Here is a 15,497-nt window from a genome sequence, read left to right as displayed (position 1 = left end):
ACTTTGGGAAGCCAAGGGTGGATCACTTGAGCCCAGGAGTTTGAGACCAGCCTAGCCAGCATGGCAAAACCTCATCTCTACTAAAAATACAAAAATTAGGCAGGTGTGGTGGTGCATGCTTGTCATATGGTTACTCGAGAGGCTGAGGCACGAGAATAACTTGAACCTGGGAGGTAGAGGTTGCAGCTCATGCCAGTGCACTCTAGCCTGGGCAACAGAGTGAGACTCTGTCTCAAAAACAAAAACAAAAAAAGAAAATTACAGTCAGACGCGGTGGCTCATGCCTGTAATCCCAACATTTTGGGAGGCTGAGACAGGTGGATCACCTGAGTTCAGGAGTTTGAGACCAGCCTGGCCAAAATGGTGAAACTCCACCCCTACTGAAAATACGAAAATTAGCTGGGCATGGTGGTGTGCACCTGTAATCCCAGCTACTCAAGTAGCCGAGGCATGAGAAATGCTTGAATCCAAGAGGCAGAGATTGCTGTGAGCCTAGATCATGCCACTATACTCCAGCCTGGACAACACAGCAAGATTCTACTTTAAAAAAAAAAAAGCCAAGTGTGGTGATGCGCCGTGTAGTCACAGCTATGCAGGAGTCTGAGGGGCATGATGGCTTGAACCTGGGAGGTTGAGGCTGTAAGGAGCTGGGATCGTGTCGTGCCATTGCATTCTAGCCTGGATGGACTCAGACAAGCAGTGGGACCCTGTCTCTAGGGGGAAAAAAATGACATTGGTTGCTTCAGCCTGTGTCTTCTGTACTTATCCTTCATATAGACAGCGTTTCTTTTCTCTTGGGAGTATCAGGGAAGTTGATAAAATCCATTTTAACTTATAGCTTAGATTTGTTTAGCAGCTTTTAGTGTGTGCTCACATACATTGTAACATTTTAATTCTCATCATAACTTTGTGAGGAAGAAATTTAAAACTCAAAGAGATTAAATGACTTGCCTAAAGTCACAATCCTCAAACTTGAATTTGGGTCTTTTGACTTTCCACGTCCCACACTGAATCTTCAACACATTTTCTTTTTTTTTTTTTTTTTGAGACGGAGTTTCGCTCTTGTCACCCAGGCTGGAGTGCAATGACGCGATCTCGGCTCACCGCAACCTCCGCCTCCTGGGTTCAGGCAATCCTCCTGCCTCAGCCTCCTGAGTAGCTGGGATTACAGGCACGCGCCACCATGCCCAGCTAATTTTTTGTATTTTTAGTAGAGACGGGGTTTCACCATGTTGACCAGGATGGTCTCGATCTCTCGACCTCGTGATCCGCCCGCCTCGGCCTCCCAAAGTGCTGGGATTACAGGCTTGAGCCACCGCGCCCGGCCTTCAACACATTTTCAACAGTCTTTTTTTACTCAATTTCTTTCTCTCCAGTGGAAAATAAATGGACATCATGTTAAACAGCTAAAGGCCCTCTTTGGAGGGGCCAGCCATTCCAAGTCACTAAGTTTATGCCATGCAGCCTCTCACTGCCTTTGCCAAGAATTCTCCTAACACACAAGTACAGCCGCCCTTGTTTATATTTCTTTTACCCTACCTTCAAATAGCCATATACGGCAGTTAAAGAAACTTCAGGGGGCTGTGTGCAGTGGCGCACACCTGTAATCCCAGGACTTTGGGAGGCCAAGGCAGGAGAATTTCTTGAAGCCAGGAGTTCAAGGCAATCATGGGCAACAAAGCAAGACCCTGTCTCTACAAAAAATTTAAAAATTAGCTGGGCACCATGGCATGTACTTTTAGTTCGTCCCCGCTACTCAAGAGGCTGAGGTAGGTGGCTTGCTTGATTCCAGGTGTTTGAGGCTGCAGTGAGCTATGATGGTGCCACTGCAACATGGTGATGATGCTCTAATAATCAGGGAGAGCAAGACCCTGTCTCACCAAAAAAAAAAAAAAAAAAAAAAAAAAATCTAGAGGGAAGGAAGTCCTTTTTTTTTTTTTCTTTTTTTAAGACAGAGTCTTGCCAGGCGCGGTGGCTCACGCCTGTAATCCCAGCACTTTGGGAGTCCGAGGCGGGTGGAAGACCAGGTCAAGAGATCGAGACCATCCTGGTCAACATGGTGAAACCCCGTCTCTACTAAAAATACTAAAAATTAGCTGGGCGTGGTGGCGCATGCCTGTAATCCCAGCTACTCAGGAGGCTGAGGCAGGAGAATTGCCTGAACCCAGGAGGCGGAGGTTGCGGTGAGCCGAGATCGCGCCATTGCACTCCAGCCTGGGTAACAAGAGCGAAACGCCTTCTCAAAAAAAAAAAAAGTCAGAGTCTTGCTCTGTTGCCCAGGTTGGAGTGCAACCTCTACCTTGCAGAATTCAAGCAGTTCTCTTTCCTCCCTCAGCTTCCCAAGTAACTAGGACTACACACCTGGCTAACTTCTGTTTTGTTTTTCTCCCTCTACCTCGGCCTCTGTATTTTTTTTTTTTTTTTTTTTTTTTTTTTTTTTTTTTTTTGTAGAGGTGGGGTTTCACCATGTTGGCCAGTGTCATCTGCCCTCCTCAGCCTCCAAAGTGCTAGGATTTTAGGTGTGAGCTACTGTGCCTGGCTGGAAAGGAAGTCTTTTTCTTTTTCTTTCTTTTTTTTTTTTTTTGAGTTGGAGTCCTTTTATTTTTGAGACGGAGTCTTGTTCTGTTGCCCAGGCTGGAGTGCAGTGGCATGATCTCGGCTGACTGCAGCCTCCGCCTCCCGGGTTCAAGCAGTTCTTCTACCTCAGCCTCCCAAGTAGCTAGGACTACAGGCATGCACTGCCATGCCTGCCTAATTTTTTTTTTTTTTTTTTTTTTCTAGTAGAGATGGGATTTCACCATGTTGGCCAGGATAGTCTTGATCTCCTGACCTCCTGATCCACCAACCTCAGCAGGAAGTGTTAATTTAGCCTCCAACCATCCCCTTTCCACTCTATCGTGGGAATGTCAGAGTGCCCTCTTCTGGTGAGAGGGAGATATTTTGTCAGTTTTTCCCATTTAGAAATGGAGTATTTCCCAGTTACAGGGGAAATTACAGGCTCACGCCTGTAATCCACTTTGGAGGCCAAGGCGGGCAGATCACCTGAGGTCAGGAGTTCAAGACCAGCCTAACCAACATGGTGAAACTCCATCTTTATTCTAAAAAAAAAAAGAAAAAACAAATTTTTTTTAAAGAAAAAAAAGAAAAAGACCCTTATGGAGACCTGAGGCTGCAGAAAGCTGGTGGGTTTCATCAGGTGGTGAAAGAGTTGTGACTATCCAAGATTATTTCATTTTAAAATCATAGAATAAAAATGAGCTTCTAGACACACACACACACAGAAATGGAGTATTTCCATTTGAAGATTTTTTGCACCCTCACTATGTTGGATGCTGTGGAATAGATTCCAGAATTAATCTTACTCATTAGACATGATCAGTTCTTACCTTTAAGACTCATGCCTAAAGCCGGGCGCGGTGGCTCAAGCCTGTAATCCCAGCACTTTGGGAGGCCGAGGCGGGTGGATCACGAGGTCGAGAGATCGAGACCATCCTGGTCAACATGGTGAAACCCCGTCTCTACTAAAAAGTGCAAAAAATTAGCTGGGCATGGTGGCACGTGCCTGTAATCCCAGCTACTTAGGAGGCTGAGGCAGGAGAATTGCCTGAGCCCAGGAGGCGGAGGTTGCGGTGAGCCGAGATCGCGCCATTGCACTCCAGCCTGGGTAACAAGGGCGAAACTCCGTCTCAAAAAAAAAAAAAAAAAAAAGACTCATGCCTATAATCACATGGGAGGCCAAGGTGGGTGGATCACTTGAGGCCAGGAGTTCAAGACCAGCCAGCTTGGCCAACATGGCAAAACTCCCATCTCTACTAAAAATACAAAAATTAGTGGGGCATGGGGGTGCACATCTGTAATCCCAGCTACTCGGAAGGCTGAGGCAGGAGAATTGCTTGAACCCAGGAGGCAGAGGTTACAGTGAGCCAAGATTGTGCCACTTCACTCCAGCCTGGGCAACAGAGGGATACTGTCTCAAAACAACAACAACAAAAAGGAGCAATGATTTCTGCCTTCATATAAGCTGAGGATTTTAATTCAAAAGTCCTTACCTTTTATTATGTTATTGGTCTCTCTGGCTATTTATCCTAGTGTCCACCAGGGGCACTTGGCGTTAAAATTTCCAGTGGGGTGGCCGGGCACGGTGGCTCACGCCTGTAATCCCAGCACTTTGGGAGGCCGAGATGGGTGGATCACCTGAGGTCAGGAGTTCAAGACCAGCCTGGCCAACATGGTGATACCCCATCTGTCTAAAAAATAATAAATTTCCAGTGGGGTGTGGAAATTGCAGAGCAGCTCTCGGAAGCGCTGTGACCTGTGGTGGTGCTGGGTACCTCAGGGCATTTTTCCCTGTATGTACATGTAGCTATACTTGTATGTGCATTTTTGTGTGTCTCCTTTGTGGTATGTCCTTATATCTATTGGGTTTCTGCAGTTACATCTATTCATCTTTAAATACAAGGTCGTCGAATCATAAATCAAGTGAAAAGAATTTTTCATTACCTACTCTGACCCTCATACTAGGTTAATTTAAGTAAACTAAAACAACAGTTCTGGAAGTTGGCAACACTAGAAATCTGGACTAGGGTTAGAAGAAAGAGATCATTAATGTAGGCTTCCTAGCTACCCTGGTTGATCCTAGGCTTCCGACTGACACCTTGTACTTTTCCTAGATAGTGAGACCTTGTGTTCCACCCATATCATCTAAAACACCATATTCACTGTATCATCGATTTTATAGGTCTTTAATACCTGCTTGTGGAAATTTAAGAGGAGGTGGAAAAAGAGAAACAAGTGCTTCTTCTGCCTTGTTTACCCTATGTTGGAAAGATAGACAGCAGGCATAACCCACAAGGGCGCCTCTGTCACCTTCAGAGGACAGTTACCCCCCCTCCTCTCATGTAGTTAACATGGTCACTTTTCCAAAAATAAAGGCAGGCATTAGGATTGGCTGTTCCTGGAACAAGTGTTCTGGTTTATTAATACATTTTTGTAGTTGCCCTTTTTACCCCCAGGCCTGAACTTTAATTCCTTCACTATAGCATGAGACATAACTCTAACCCCAGGAAAAACTTCTCCCATTAAAATGGTGGGTTGCAGGTCCCTTGAGGTTTCTACAGGGATGCTTGTCTGGTGAAGATGTATACAGATGTGAAATGGCAGCGATACCTATACAGAGACTCCCAACTCACAGTGACACAGCAGCATGAACAGGGTGACATGAATCCAGAAATAGCCTCTCACATATTTACTGGCTTACTGTTTAGCTGAGGGGTTTCCAAATCTGAGACTAGTCTTTCGTTTTCCATTTAGTGAAGATATCCCACTCCCCCACCAAATAAAGGAAAAAGACCAAGATATTATTGGATTCTATCTTTTAATTTGGGAAAGAAGCCTGTGGATTTTATTTCTCTAAAGATTCCTTTCCATAGATGTGATTTCTAGTGGTAAGAAGCCTTATCAGTCTTCTACCTCAGTGATTTAAAAAACAAAAAACAGAAATGAAAAACAGCTCTGCCAGACATAAATGTCATCTGTTTGTATTTATGCGGTTTGCTCTGCCCAATCGACCTTTCTGCCCAGGTTTAATGATGCCACTTAAAAAGCCATTCACACGTCCTCTCTCCTTTCAGAGCTTTCAAGCTGAAATTGATTTCCTTATTCAACCTCCCTCTCCCCCTTCCCACCCGCTGCCAACCTACGTTCCTTCCCCCAACCTGATTATATGGAAGTGCGATCACTGGGCAGTGGATTTTTTTTTTTTTTATTGCCACGTCTATTAAGAAGTAGCGACGGTTCAGCTGCTAACAGATACCACCTGCTTTAGGCTCCAGGAAGAGAAACATAAAAATCAGCTCATCAGTGGAGTAGTGCTCTGTGTCCTCAGCTAAGTGGAGGAACAATGCTTTAGGCCAGCAGGGGAAAACTCAGTATGGGGAGGAGCTCAGGACAGAGGCTGCTGCAACTAAAAACCCTGGCTTTGTTTTTGTTGGGATCAGAGATCATAATTTGAGGACTTTGTTCTCTTTCCCTCTCCCTGTGACCTCTCTAACAGGCTACCTGCTGGTATTAGAGCTTCCACTGCCTTGCTTATGCTTATTCCTACATACTCACCCCATCTCCACCTTTCCTGGCCCAGGGCACTAGGCTCAGATTATGAGCTAACTTCTAGTAAAACAATAAATTTAAATATTTTTATGTTGGACCCTCAGGCAGCAATGAGGTATTTGAATAAGGTCAAATGCAATTTTGTTGGTAGAGGATGTTGAAGGTGTGATTCCCCATTCTTAGGATGGGGAAATAAAATGCCCAGAAAAACTACAGTAAGGGGGGATTTGTTAAATGCATGACACTGCACAACTGTGCAATTTTCTTATGGCCCTACTACAACCTATGCCCACGAATACTCTGTCCACCTTGGCAGGAGATGGGGATAACTGAGCCTGTTGCACTGAGTATTTGTGCTCTCTCATTTGATGAATCCTAAAGGGTCAGGAGTACAAATTGGCTGGGGAATATGATATGACAGATGCTGTCTCCTGAGCTCCTCTCTCAGACCTCCCACCATTTCTTTTCCTTCTTTTGACTGATACTACCTGAGAAAAACAATCACACTCACTTCCCAGCATAACTGGTGCCCAGGGCAGAGGCTGCAACATTTCCCATCACAGGAAGCAATCTGATGACAGCAGCAGTGGCAGCCCTGGAGCATCAAGCCATGAAAACAGCAGCATTGCAACAGCTTTTCAAGCTAGTAACCAATTCCCATTTCTCCACCACCACCCACATGTGAACTCGGCCTCAACAGGAATATAGCCTGGGTGGTCAAGAGCAGACCTTCACTCTGGACAATCCCTTTTGGGGAAGCAGAGCTCTTGCCCATCATTCCCAGCAGAGACTGTTCATCAAACTGCCCAACCCTGATTTCTTACCTTGCTTTTCACCATGAAGATTTTTTTTTTTTAGGGAGTTTCGCTCTGTCACCAGTCTTGCTCTGTCTCCAGAGTGCAGTGCCGTGATCTTGGCTCACTGCAATCTCTGCCTCCCAGGTTCAAGCAATTCTGTCTCAGCCTCCCAAGTAGCTGGGACTACAGGTGCATGCCACCACGCCCAGCTCATGTTTGTATTATCTGTAGATACTGGGTTTCACTATGTTAGCCAGGATGGTCTCCATCTCTTGACCTTGTGATCCACCCGCGTTGGCCTCCCAAAGTGCTAAGATTACAGGCATGAGCCACTGCGCCCGGCCTGTTCCTCCTTGTTAAGGCCTTTCCTTCTCCCACTCTGTAAGAGGATGAGTCTGTCTATAGTTGTCAGTGCCAAAATTTTAAGGTCGCATCCAGTCATTCACCTGAACTCTGACCAGGGTCTGACTTTCACCCCATTCCTGCTGGCATTGCCCTAATTTCAAACCTCTTCATTCTGTTTCAGCAGGCTTTTTTTTTTTGAAACTGGGTCTCATTCTGTCACCCTGGCTGGAGTGCAATGGCGTAATCATGGCTCACTGCAGCCTCGACCTACCAGGCTCAAGTGATCCTCTCACCTGAGCCTCCTGAGTTGCTGAGACTACAGGTGCATTTCACCATGCCCAGCTAATTTTTATATTTTCTGTAGAGACAGTGTTTCACCATGTTGCCCAGGATAGCCTTGAACTCCTGGACTCAAACAGTCCACCTGCCTCAGCTTCCCGAAGTGCTGAGATTACAGGCATGAGCCACTGTGCCCGACCTTCAGTAGCCTTCTAAATAGTCCTTGCTGCTAATCTCTCTCTCCCTAGTGATCCTACAATTGGCCATTTCAGTTAGCTCTCCAAAGCACAAGTCTTCCAACAGCTGCAGGATAAAGTTCAAACATCTTACCAGAATGTGCTTCAAACTCTGACACCAACCATTTGTTTAATGTATGACTCCTTAATAGACTGTCCATTCTGTCAGGGCAGGGGCAGCCTTGGTTTTTATACCCTCAGTGTCCAACATAGGAACTAGCACATAGCAAATGTTCAATAAATGTTTGTTTAAATAAAGGTGTCTCATTTTCTGCTTCCCCTATGTGGCCCCTGTGTTTTAGCACCTTGAATCATTTTTCATTTCCTGACTATGACATACATCTCCATACAATTCCCTCTGCTTGAAATGTTTCCCAATTTACCCCATTCTTGGCCAAGATGTACTTTCTGGGTCTGGCTTAGTGAAAATATGTGCGTTTATCTTCTCCAGAACAACCAGAGGTCACTGGCTTATCTATAACCATTACCAGAAAAGCCTGCAGACCTGGGCCAGGTCTGCAGCCCTTGCCCATGGCCCAGACCAGGACCCATACCATGCTCAGGCATTTGAGCACCCTCACCTGGGCATTTGGTTATAACCAGCATTGACAGATTGGAGTAGTTTTCTGCCAGGCAAACCAAAGTACCCCTCAGGTGAAGGCCAGGGGAGCAGTGGCATCTGGGGCTCATCTCCTTTCCACCCAAACTTCTACTGGTTTGAGAAGATGGAGTCAGAAGCCACATCAGCAGCTATCTCAGGTTCCTGGTAGGACGTAGCTTGAGTGACCCTGAGGCAATAGGTGGATTTGTTTGCTGATTTCCCACTCAGGGCTAGCTGGAAGGTGAAAATACAGTTTGAATTTATAACCAACTGCTTTCTTCCTGCCCATCAGGAGTGTCACCGTCTGGACCAGGTGTGGTGGTCATGCAGCTGAATGTCCCTAATGGACCCCAGCCACCCCAGAACCCATCCATGGTCCAGTGGAGTCATTGTAAATACTACAGCATGGACCAGCGGGGACAGAAGCCTGGAGACCTGTACAGTCCTGACAGCAGCCCCCAGGTGAGTGCTGCACTCAGCCTTGTCTTGGCAAGGAGATGACTCTGTTCTTACCAGGGAGCAATGTTTGCTATTGACTGAGTAGCCTCTTTTCCTGGGTGCTTTTTGGGAAGAAACACAAGAAATAGAGAGCATCCTCTTTTAAGGAACCTAATATCTAAGGTGGCAGATGGGATACACACTTGAAAATGCCCAGAGAATACTTAAATCAATGTGCCAGAAGTGGATATTAAAATAACATAAATGAGCCAGGCACCGTGGCTTACACCTGTAATCCCAGTACTTTGGGAGGCTGAGGCGGGTGGATCACTTGAGGTCAGGAGTTTGAGATCAGTCCAGCCAACATGGTGAAACCCTGTCTCTACTAAAAATTTTAAAACTAGCCAGGCGTGGTGGTGGGTGCCTGTAATCCCAGCTACTTGGAAGTCTGACGCAGGAGAATCACTTGAACCCAGGAGGCAGAAGTTGCAGTGAGCCAAGATTGCGCCACTGCACTCCAGCCTACCTGGGTGATAGAGCGGGACTCTGTCTCAAAAAAAAAATAAAATAGCATAAATGAGTTAAGGACTGAGGTAGCAGTTTGAAGGAAGAGTCTGTCTTTGGCAGAATTCAGCAAGAGAACCTTATTTCCAGAGAGAGGTGAATTTTAAGCCAAGCCATAGGAATATTCAGAGGGTAACATTTGATGTTTATGTGATGTGTGCTCCTCTTTTCCACAGGCCAACACACAAATGAGCAGCAGCCCTGTCACATCTCCTACCCAGTCTCCAGCACCCTCTCCTGTCACCAGCCTCAGCAGCGTCTGCACAGGACTCAGTCCCCTGCCTGTCCTCACACAGTTCCCCCGGCCTGGGGGTCCAGCACAGGGTATGGGGTTAGATTAGGGCTGGTGCTGTGGAATTCACCCTTCACATCCCATTCCCAATTGCAGAGATTGAAAGAGTAACAACAGGCAGGACACCAATGTGGATGATCCAATTCTGGGAACTAAATCCTCTAACATCCCTCAGACACTTGCCCCTCTCTAGTGCTGCCCATGCTTAACTTCCTTTAGCCTTCTTTACATACTTAGTACTAACAACCAAGTAGGGTGAAAAGAGCTGGGGAAAATGAGTTCACTGAACTTTCTAATGACCAAAGAGTTTAACCTAACATTAGTACTGAGTCTGAGGGCTGGGAATGTGGGGCTTTTTAAGAAACAGTATGGTCTCAGAAAAGGAGACACTAAATTTGGTTTCAAAAGTTCGTGTTGCCGGGCGCGGTGGCTCAAGCCTGTAATCCCAGCACTTTGGGAGGCCGAGGCGGGTGGATCACGAGATCAAGAGATCAAGACCATCCTGGTCAACATGGTGAAACCCCGTCTCTACTAAAAATACAAAAAAATTAGCTGGGCATGGTGGCACGTGCCTGTAATCCCAGCTACTCAGGAGGCTGAGGCAGGAGAATTGCCTGAACCCAGGAGGCGGAGGTTGCGGTGAGCCGAGACCACGCCATTGCACTCCAGCCTGGGTAACAAGAGCGAAACTCTGTCTCAAAAAAAAAAAAAAAAAAAAAAAAAAAAAAAAAAAAAAAAAAAAAAAAAAAAGTTCCTGTCACCACTGTAGCTTTGCAGTGTTCAGCAAGTTACTTAAACTCAAAACTAGACCACAGTTCCTAGTCTATAAAATGGGGTTAAACTGCATTGGAACTGAATCAATTACAAAAAAATAAAAGTAAAATGGGGTTAATCACAAATAAGATGGGAATTTTATCTGCCTTCTTCCCTAGCTGTCATAAGCAGTATAAAAATGAGAGCATAGCCGGGCGCGGTGGCTCAAGCCTGTAATCCCAGCACTTTGGGAGGCCGAGGCGGGTGGATCATGAGGTCGAGAGATCGAGACCATCCTGGTCAACAAGGTGAAACCCCGTCTCTACTAAAAATACAAAAAGTTAGCTGGGCATGGTGGTGCGTGCCTGTAATCCCAGCTACTCAGGAGGCTGAGGCAGGAGAATTGCCTGAGCCCAGGAGGTGGAGGTTGCGGTGAGCCGAGATCGCGCCATTGCACTCCAGCCTGGGTAACAGGAGCGAAACTCCGTCTCAAAAAAAAAAAAAAAAAAATGAGAGCATAGTTTAAAAACTTTAAAGTGCTCTGAAATGTAATATTTATCAATAATAAGTAATACTTAATGGTACTTAATATGTACCAGGCATTGGTATAAATGCTTTACGTGTGCCTTATATTTGTTTAACCTTTCCAACAACATTAACGAGGGAAAAAACATATACAACATCATATTTTCAGTAACAGAGCCACTATTTTAACTTAGGCAGTCTGGCTCAAGTCTGTGCTCTTGTCTACTGTGCTCATTTTGCCTCACATGAGCAAGAAACTTGAACTCTGGGTTTAGGGTTTGGGAGAATCTATGTAAGAGATAAAAGACATCCGGGCACAGCGGCTCATGCCTATAATTCAAACACTTTGGGAAGCCGAGGCAGGCAGATCACCTGAGGTCAGGAGTTCAAGACCAGTGTGGCCAATGTGGTGAAAGCCCATCTCTACTAAAAATACAAAAAAAAAAAAAAAATAGCCAGGCATGATGGCACATGCTTGTGCTCCCAGCTACTCAGGAAGTTGAGGCAGGAGAATCACTTCCTGGGAGGCAGAGGTTGCAGGGAGCCAAGATCGTGCCATTGCACTCCAGCCTGGGTGACAAGAGTGAAACTCTGTCTCAAAAAAGAAAAGATATAAAAGACATTAATAAGGGTCTGTAAGTTTCTTCCCTGATCATTTTCATAATACTATTGTCTACAGTGGATAGAGCCTTTCTTCAAGGATGATGGGACCTTGTAATCCCATTTGTCTGTGAGATACAATTGAGAGCCAAATTAGGAAGAGAAACAACTCTTACATCAGTCACATGGACATTCCCATCATAGAAAATTAGGAATAGTATGCATTGTTGCTATTTCCAAAGCCCCTTGAAGTCTCATAAAAATCATACCATGAAGCTTAAGCTCCCAGAAAACCAATTGCTCTTACTCCCTAGGTGATGGGCGCTATTCCCTTTTGGGCCAGCCATTACAGTACAATCTGTCCATCTGCCCTCCCTTGCTCCATGGCCAGTCAACTTACACGGTGCACCAGGTAAGGGTGTCCACAAGCAACCACAGAGCTGTCAGACCCCTCTTCTTATTTAGGTCCCTATCTCTAAGCCTCAGCCAGCTTGGTGTACAAGGGAAATAACAGAATGAACAAAGCAGGAGTCTTGCCCTGCCGCCTGTACTCATGTCTCCCACCTGACCCCCGTGCCAAAGGGAGGGGCTCTTTGTTTCTCAGTCACTGCTCCGTGGCCAACCTGCCTGCCTGGTGGGGTGGGGTCCTCTGGGTTGGGTGCTACTCCACCATCTCTCAGGCAGACATTGTGATGTAAGGTAATCAATGCTGTTTACACGGGATGAGAGTCATCTTTCAAATTTTGAAGGGACAGAGTGGATTGAAGCATGGAAACCGGGGCAAGAGACAAGCACTCAAATCTGCCTCCACTGACCTGGGTACAGCAGATGTTGGTGAGTCACAGGATGCTGAATCCCCAAGAGAAAGTGCCCACCTTTCCAGTCCTTCATTACCAGTCAAGGACGGGTGGGAAAAGCCAGCTTAGGATGGGGAGTGGAAATGGAACCCTTTGTGCTCAAAAGCAAGCAGGAACTGGAGAAGTGAAGTGTCTCAGTCCTCCTTACCAAGCCATCTCAGATTCTGAGGAAGATCATGGTAAAAACTGGGAATAACACAATTATGGGAGTTGCTGCTTATTAATAGAGTTTTCTAGTTAGCGTCCTGTCCCTCATCTAGGACATCTACCTTTGGTAGTCCTAGACCCAGTTTAGGAGAAGATTGGTAGAGAATATGGGGGAGGAACTCTCCTCCTGCTGGCCTCCCACTGGGTGAACAAGATCTGTCTTGGGATTTGGAGCAGTTTCCTAAACAAGGAAAGGAAGGGAAACTGACTTCCTGAGATGAAAAGAAGGAAGAATCTATTTGAGGTAGCCTCTGAGTGGAAAGGGAACTATGGAACGTATTTCAGATTGATAAATTATTGTTAAAGAACATCAGTGGCCAGGCTTAGGAGCTCACGCTTGTAATCCCAGCACATTGGGAGGCTGAGGAGGGCAGATCATCTGAGGTTGAGAGTTCAAAGACCAGCCTGACCAATGTGGAGAAACCCTGTCTCTACTAAAAATTTTTAAAAATTAGCAGGGTGTGGTGGCACGTGCCTGTAATCCCAGCTACTCAGGAGGCTGAGGCAGGAGAATCGCTTGAACCTGGGAGGCGGAGGTTGCTGTGAGCTGAGATCATGCCTTTGTACTCCAGCCTGGGCAACAAGAGCATAACTCCTTCTCAAAACAAAACAAAACAAAAACAAAAAAACCCAGAACATCAGCAAAAGCCACATTTTCTTCATAGCAGTAGCACCCTGTTAGAGAACTGAGGTATAGGTTCTCAGCTCAGAAACCCAGGGTTTTGATTCCCAGTCCCTTCTTGCCTACATCTCTGGGCTAGGAGAAGAGAAATCTTCCTTTGATTTGTCTCCTAGTTGCCCTTATCAGAGCTGGGATGGTGGGGAGGGGAAAAAAAGGGCTAAGAGAGAAAGGCCAGGCTTTTGGAGACATTGTGTACAGACTTGGTCAACTGGACACTTCTCTGCCAGGCAGCTGTCCAGTCCTTCCTGTCCTATACCTCTCACAATTATGTCCTCTCTCCTCCCCTTCCAGTCCTGGGTCGGGTGCTGGAGGTGACAGATCTCCCTGAGGGCATCACCCGTACCGAGGCGGACAAACTCTTCACACAGCTCGCCATGTCCGGTGCCAAGATCCAGTGGCTCAAGGATGCTCAGGGGCTACCTGGAGGGGGTGGGGGGGACAACAGTGGGACTGCTGAGAATGGCCGCCACTCGGACCTCGCTGCCTTGTACACCATTGTGGCTGTGTTCCCCAGCCCCCTGGCTGCCCAAAATGCCTCCCTTCGTCTCAACAACTCCGTGAGTCGCTTCAAACTTCGAATGGCCAAAAAGAACTATGACCTGAGGATCCTGGAGCGAGCCAGCTCCCAATAAATGAAGGAGGGGAAGGGACCGACACAGAAGGAACAGGGGCAGGGTGGAGGGGTTGAAGGATCCTGACAGACCATGGACAGAGGCAGGAAGTAAGGAGACTGATGCTAAACTGGAGCCTAAGACAGTGATGAAGATGGAAACAGACAGATGCCCACAGTGGCATTTGACTCCTTCTTGTTCCCCTGCCGTGGGTCCCCTCTTTTTCCCTGGTTGACCTCCCTTGCAATCCTCTTATTCCCATCCTCTCTCTTTTTTTTTTTTTTTTTTTTGTGACAAGAATTTCACTTTTGTTGCCCAAGCTGGAGTACAGTGCACATTCTTGGTTCACTGCAAACTCTGCCTCCTGGGTTCAAGTGATTCTCCTGCCTCAACCTCCCAAGTAGCTGGCACTACAGGCACACGGCAGTATGCCCAGCTAATTTTTGTATTTTTAGTAGAGACGGGGTTTCACCATGTTGGCCAGGCTGGTCTCAAACTCCTGACCTCAGGTGATCCACCCACCTTGGCCTCCCAAAGTGCTGGGATTACAGGTGTTAGCCACTGTGCTGGGCCCCCATCATCTTCTATCATTTTTTAAATGTCTTCTCCCACCATAAAATTAATTTCTTTTCTATTTTTTTTTGGTCAGGTAGAAATGGGAAAGTCCCACACTCTGCTGTTCTCCTATTACCTTAACATCCCAAGCTTCCTTTCCTTTTTTTGGTCTTTATGAATATATTTATATGGACAGAATTAAGATAAACAAAATTGATTTCCCCATTCTCTCACTTCCCCATCTTGTCTTCTCAGACCCCACAGAGTTAAAACTTGGGATTCCCCCGACCCCCTCACCCCAAACACTTGTATATTGTTTGTTTGAGGTTCGTGCCGCAGTAACTGACACAGTATTTAATTGCACATACAGATGTTTGCTGGGTATATTCACTGTAAATTTTATTTAATCTGGTTTTTGTTTGTTTGGGGATTATTTGGAGGGAGGTTGGTTTTGTTTTTAAATATAAAAAAAAAAAAAAAAAAAAAATCTGTCACTGGACCTCAGTCACTGTTTTCTGTTGCCGCCCTGGTATGGATAAAGGCTTGGAGGCCCTGGGTAGGTGTAGCCCTACAGCTGTTGGAGGTGTTTGTTGTGGGTTGAGATGGCTTTCCCTAGCATATGCACACTATTTTTAACACCATTCCCTCTGTCTCCTCCTCCTCCTTGTACACGGTTCTGATAGATGGCTAGATCACTAATGGGACCATGGTTTTAGGCTCTGCCATTTCTGCCACTATGGTTCCTCGAGCATATCACTTCTCAATGCTGGATTTGTGTCCTATCAGTAAAATAAGAGACTTGGACTGACTAGGTGACCTCTAAGTTTCCTTCCGGACTATTAATTCTGTGGTACTCATTTAGGGCCCTTGTAGCTGAGCTGGGGAGGGAGGGGTGAGTGAGATCCAGAACTGGGTTGAGATGCTGACCTCATACCTGCCCATTCTTTTTTGTTGTTGAGACGGTGTCTCTCTCTGTCACCCAGACTGGAGTGCAGTGGTAGATCCCAGCTCACTGCTACCACCTCCCATGCTTAAGCCATTCTTGTGCCT

The 15,497-nt window shown here is 46.2% G+C and overlaps 1 protein-coding gene across 32 annotated transcripts in view; it reads left to right on the top strand.

The window, feature by feature from the left end:
* Window positions 1–15,029, top strand: part of R3HDM2 (R3H domain containing 2) — a 190,697-nt gene extending 175,668 nt beyond the window's left edge. For all 32 annotated transcript variants that reach the window (XM_039472480.2, XM_074402771.1, XM_074402777.1 and 29 more), the window contains 5 exons: window positions 8,656–8,825; window positions 9,542–9,689; window positions 11,850–11,947; window positions 12,285–12,369; window positions 13,573–15,029. In XM_039472480.2, the coding sequence (XP_039328414.2) occupies window positions 8,656–8,825; window positions 9,542–9,689; window positions 11,850–11,947; window positions 12,285–12,369; window positions 13,573–13,913 (842 nt within the window). In that variant the 3' untranslated portion in view covers window positions 13,914–15,029. The remainder of the gene's footprint in view (window positions 1–8,655; window positions 8,826–9,541; window positions 9,690–11,849; window positions 11,948–12,284; window positions 12,370–13,572) is intronic.
* The last annotated feature ends 468 nt before the right edge of the window (window positions 15,030–15,497 follow it).

Source organism: Saimiri boliviensis, chromosome 7, assembly GCF_048565385.1.
Source record: "Saimiri boliviensis isolate mSaiBol1 chromosome 7, mSaiBol1.pri, whole genome shotgun sequence".
In the NCBI taxonomy this organism is placed as follows: domain Eukaryota; kingdom Metazoa; phylum Chordata; class Mammalia; order Primates; family Cebidae; genus Saimiri; species Saimiri boliviensis.
The sequence above is the reverse complement of the archived record's forward strand: the minus strand, read 5'-3'. Positions and strand labels throughout refer to the sequence as shown.